This window comes from Hibiscus syriacus, unplaced genomic scaffold (genome assembly GCF_006381635.1).
Source record: "Hibiscus syriacus cultivar Baekdansim isolate YM2019G1 unplaced genomic scaffold, ASM638163v2 tig00116971_pilon, whole genome shotgun sequence".
Classification (NCBI taxonomy): Eukaryota; Viridiplantae; Streptophyta; class Magnoliopsida; order Malvales; family Malvaceae; genus Hibiscus; species Hibiscus syriacus.
In genome coordinates this window covers 4,553,079-4,557,935 of record NW_024063495.1, presented here as the reverse complement: position 1 = coordinate 4,557,935, position 4,857 = coordinate 4,553,079, and the positions used below count along the sequence as shown (strand labels likewise).

Sequence of the window (4,857 nt, the reverse complement as noted above, 5' to 3'; positions counted from 1 at the left end):
TTAGATATACAAATATTGTTTAACGACTTATTTGATGTTATAATAGTAGTTTAGGAGTAAAACTAAATATTAATATTTTTGTTAACGTTGTCATGTCATCAATTTAACGGGATGATGGTGGAGTGACCATTTTATTACAAATATATAACATTAGTGATCAATTTGTTACTTTTAAAACTTAAGTGAAAAAATAAAAATTTACTCGAACATAAACGATCATTTATGTAATTTACCCTAAAAATTATATGAAAATTTGAGAATAATATTGAGGGTAAAGTACACAAATGGTCTTCCCACTATAGAGAGTTGATTTGTTGAGTCTATCGGCTATTAAAAGTTATAAAATTGTCACATGACTATTCATTATGTTCCAAACTCATCATTTTCCGTTAAAAAATTAACGGTTGTCTGAGTTGGACATTAACCTGCTGATTGAGATATGATAGTTATTTGAGATTATGAGATCAAATTGTATCATATCTCAGTCAGCATGTTAATGTCCAATTTAGACTGTCGTCAACTTTTTAACGGAAAAGGACAAGTTTGGAACATAGTAAATAATCGGGTAACCATTTTGTAACTTTTAATAATCGAAGACTTCAACAAAATAACACCTTATAATTATGGACTATTTTAATAAAACCCTATAATCAAAAGACTATTTGTATATTTTATCTTAAAATAATTTAGCTCTCAAATTAATTTAAAATTGATTTTTTATTTATTATAATATTATATCGAGATCCACAAAGAGACGCACACCAATTAATCTATTGGCGTTCTATTTAATGGGTCCTCGACTTTATGTCAAAACTTATGCAAAAGTTTGTTGTTAATATTTTTTTAAAAAAAATAAATATTTGTTCTAGAAGATGTCTAGAGCCAAAAATTAGGAAAATATGAAAAGAAATTTAAATTAAAAAATAAAAGAAAACGACTTACCAAGAAAAGGAATAAAAATTAGGACAAGTGGGCACTAAGGCATGCCAAATTGCCAATAGGCAAAGCAACATGATGCTGCTTCAACCGGATGACGTCACCCCATATGAAATTGGAGGTACCCGACACCATCCAAAAACATTCTTCACGTGTCTTAAACGAACCTTCAATGAAATTCATGCCATAAAGTTTTTTGGGTAAAGCACACCAAAAGGTCATTAAATTATTTCAAATAATCAATTTGGTCGTTGAACATTTAAAAATTATAAATTAATCATTAAATTTGACTCAGATTTGGTGGGTTTTGATCCAATCCAACCTAATTAGGTTAGTTTCTTTTTTCTTAACAAAATGGTTTATGTCAAGTTCTTTGAAGGATATGATTAGGTCGGATTTAGGATGAAAAAAATCAACTCGACTCAATATAGTATTATAATTATCTCTTATATATTTAAAGATAATTATAATAATACACTTTTATTTATATTTATTTCAATTACTCCTTATTATATCAAATAAAAATGAAAAGTATATATATCTATATCGAATCGGGTCGAGTGTGAGTGTGAGTTTTTATCCTAAAAATCAAGTCGAGTCTTAGAATGGATGGAATTTTCTTAAAGTCAACTTGAGTCAGGTCGGGTCTGATAGAAGAGTGTAATATTTAGATCAGGTTTGAGTGGGCAAAAAGCTTGAGCAAACTCATGATCACCACTAATTACAATGTTATAATAATTATAAATTTTGAAAAAATAATGATTATTTTATAAAATTTTGATAAAATTTAATGAAAATTTTGTAATATTTTAATAAATTTAATGAATATTTATAATAGTTTGATAAATTTAATGATAATTGTATAATTATTTGATAACTTTAATGATAATTTTATAACTTTTGAACTGTTAGTAGTTAAAATAATAATTTGAAAATAGTTAAGTGATCTCTGATGTACTTTACCCTTCATTTCAGTTCACGCATCCAACTTCCTTATATAAACCCACTTTCCCTTGCCTTGAAAAATTAAAAATTTTGAAAAGAAAAAGAAGCTAACTGTTTTGTTCGGATATGGAGATGTTACAGATGCATTCAAGTTCAAATAATTCCGATCTTGCCGTGCTAGATTCAGTTCGGGACTACTTACTCAGCGAGTCATCCGACCTTCGACTCACTGCTTCCACCGATTTTCCCGCCGTTCCTCCCATGTTTTGCCGGAGCTCAAGCTTTAGCCGTCTGTACCCTTGTTTCACTGAAACCTGGGGTGATCTTCCTCTCAGAGAGGACGATTCCGAAGATATGCTCCTTTTTGGACTTTTACGAGATGCTCTGGCCGTCGGCTGGGCTCCGTCCGACAACTCTTCAACGAATTTTGCGCCGATTAAACCGGAACCTCAAGAGTTTTCAACGGAGATCACATCGGAGAAGAAGGTGGATACGGCGGCGGATACGACGAGTCCCACGGTGGTTCCTTCGAAAGGGAAGCATTACAGAGGCGTCAGGCAAAGGCCGTGGGGGAAATTCGCGGCTGAGATTAGGGATCCGGCTAAAAATGGGGCTCGGGTTTGGTTAGGTACTTTCGAGACGGTTGAGGATGCGGCTTTGGCTTATGATAAAGCGGCTTATAGGATGCGTGGATCCAAAGCTTTGTTGAATTTTCCGTGGAGGGTGAATTCAGGGGAGCCTGGTCCGGTCCGAATAACGTCGAAGAGGGCGTCGTCAGAGCCTTCTTCGTCTTCCGGATCGGGAAATGCCTCACCGAAAAGGAGGAGAAAGACGGCTTCATCAGCTCCGTCTGTGGTTCAAGCTGGGTTAGAGATGGGGCCTGTAGTGGAAATCAAGTATCAAGTTGGCTTCTGTACACATGGCGAACAGCTATTGGTTAGCTAAAGCTGATGTGGCAATTGATTAACATCAGCAGTGAGTTAATGTACATAAAGTACATTACTTGATCTAGGTTTGGAATGTACCTTTAAGAGTTGAGAGATTCGTTTGTGGATACAAGAGGTTTGTCTTATTTGTTTAATTGATTTTCTTATTTCATAAAAGGGAATTTTTAAAAGAAATATATCTTAAAACATGCGTTAAATTTTACTTAGAATAGGCATATATTTTTAATATTATCATTATTTCTTTTTTTTTTTTGGTAAAATAATATTATCATTATTTCAATCGAGAGTGAAATCGACTCTCGTAATCATTAAATTCTTTATTGATTTGTTAACTAGATATAAATAGATATAAATATTTGGCGAATTTCCCCAAAAATCATAATTTCCCTCTTTATTTTTGTAACATCCTCAACTCGTACCCGATCCAGATACAAATTCGAGATGTCACACTAACATATCGAATCATTTACTTGCATAAAATTGTGAGTGCTTTAAAAACTTTTATAACATATAATTGATCAATTTACATAAAATACATTTTCATTATTTCAAAACCGATCAGAGCGTGCATAATTCACTTATTCATTTACATATAACTTATTCAAAGCGTGTACAAAATTATTCCGAGATTATACAACATATTTTTTTTGAATACATGCCAACATGAACTTATATATATACTAACATACATATTGTTCATTTTTTTTTCTGACCTGACCTTCAGTAAGGAGAACTGACATGTCTTGCACCCCAACTATCCATAAGCTTGTAAGAACCTGCGTGTGAAACACTCACACGCTAAGTCTATGACTTAGTGAGACAATAAACTTATAATGTAAACATTATCTAATAATCATACATAAACAATTACTACTATCATTCCATACAATTCATATACTTTTACATGTAACAAATACATACATACACACATATATATATCATTATTATTCATATCTCTTATCACTATCATTGATTCCTTTTATCGTATGATCTTATAATTACCCTTATACAATCATATATCACACATAACATTTCATAAGGAAACAAATATATCATCATGTCAAGTTTTTAATATTATCTCTTTATTAGCCCATGGTATATATGTGAGAACTGTAGATACGTGAGTCTATTGAGGTTGTGCACCACTATACTGTCACCACAGCTCATATAAATGTCCCAAAGGACCTATCCAGAGGTCATAAAGATCCTCGGTAACTATCCAGAGGTCATAAAGATCCTCAGTAACTGTCCATAGGTCCCGAAGAACCTAGGTAAACTGTCCATATGTTCCTTAGAACATAGGTAAACCCTCGACTCTTGGCATGCAAACTATACCCCTAGCTCTCGTATAACATAACATGGGCATTATTATTTATGTTATCACACTTTCACATATTCACATGTACATGTCACTTTCATATGATTCATATTCATATGTCATTTAACTTGTAGCACTTCTTATGTTCATATAGCATGAAATATTACTAGTATCTCTTGTTATCATATGCTTCACATATATCATATATATCACATTCATCTTTCCATTTATTTACATAAGCCACATAACATTTACAAGAACATATCCACACATATAATCAAACATACATGCATTTTCATGTCATTTATTTCACTCTCTATATCCTTATCACATAGCTTATTTGATCTCTCATGTTCTTATGTAAGCACATATATATATCACACAACACATAGAACATGTTAAACATATCACATACAATAACATTTTAAGAATTACTTCTTACAATAGTAACTCCGTCAGTGGCTCATCGCAAGCCAATGTTCGTTCTATAAGTACAATTTAAATTGCACTCACCTTAGCCATGTTTGCTTTGAATCAATCTTAATCCTTCGATTGTTCCGGAACAGTATTACGCTCTAAATCTACATAGCAATACATTGATACATATTAGTATACTAATTACATTAGATATATCTTAAACTATCACTTCTTAGGCTAAGAGAAAAGCAAATTTGAACTCTTAATAAAGGTATGCATCGATGCACTATACAG

General features: G+C 32.2%; 1 protein-coding gene across 1 annotated transcript; it reads left to right on the top strand.

Annotated features, from left to right (window-relative positions):
- Nucleotides 1-1,981: 1,981 nt before the first annotated feature.
- Nucleotides 1,982-2,933, top strand: LOC120191731 (ethylene-responsive transcription factor 2-like). The gene is made up of 2 exons (XM_039194652.1): nucleotides 1,982-2,102; nucleotides 2,133-2,933. The coding sequence occupies exons 1-2, from the start codon at nucleotides 2,008-2,010 to the stop codon at nucleotides 2,824-2,826; spliced, it is 789 nt and encodes a 262-aa protein (XP_039050583.1). The 5' UTR covers nucleotides 1,982-2,007; the 3' UTR covers nucleotides 2,827-2,933.
- The last annotated feature ends 1,924 nt before the right edge of the window (nucleotides 2,934-4,857 follow it).